A 472-nucleotide genomic window follows, 5' to 3' on the forward strand; every position below is an offset into this window, starting at 1 on the left:
CTATCCTCCCTCTATTCTCACATTACCTGTAATAACGAATGTAGGTTTGATCTCTTCACCTTTCTCCCACATCGTTGTTAACTTGACGAAATTCTTGAGCTCCAGATCCTTATACCAAGTCAGTTGCAAGGGAACGCCCAAGTGTCGTGCATTTAAAGTTGCAAACTTGTTGACTCTCGGTCTCATCACGTCAAACAACGATCCTACACTTTGCCAGGAGATCTGTCATTCGAGGTATCATGAAAACTTTTTTGGAAAATCTTCTGGCGTAATATTGCAAAGGGAAAATTTCGGTGGGTGTGATGGGATGAAAATGTGATTGGAAATGCTGTTGGAGGATGAGGATGATAGTGATTGGAAATGTTATTGGATGATAGTGACTTGATATCTTTACATATGATTTTGATAAATGTACGGGAATATCTGTTATATGATGAGGATGAACATGTGATGGGAAAAATGCTGTTATGTG

General features: G+C 39.2%; 1 protein-coding gene across 1 annotated transcript in view; it reads right to left on the bottom strand.

Annotated features, from left to right (window-relative positions):
- LOC119582157 overlaps nucleotides 1-472 on the bottom strand; it is an 11,029-nt gene that overhangs the window by 8,605 nt on the left and 1,952 nt on the right. The window contains exon 3 of the mRNA XM_037930395.1: nucleotides 27-222. Coding sequence (XP_037786323.1) covers nucleotides 27-186 — 160 coding nt within the window. The 5' untranslated portion in view covers nucleotides 187-222. The remainder of the gene's footprint in view (nucleotides 1-26; nucleotides 223-472) is intronic.

This window comes from Penaeus monodon, chromosome 15 (genome assembly GCF_015228065.2).
Source record: "Penaeus monodon isolate SGIC_2016 chromosome 15, NSTDA_Pmon_1, whole genome shotgun sequence".
NCBI lineage: Eukaryota > Metazoa > Arthropoda > Malacostraca > Decapoda > Penaeidae > Penaeus > Penaeus monodon.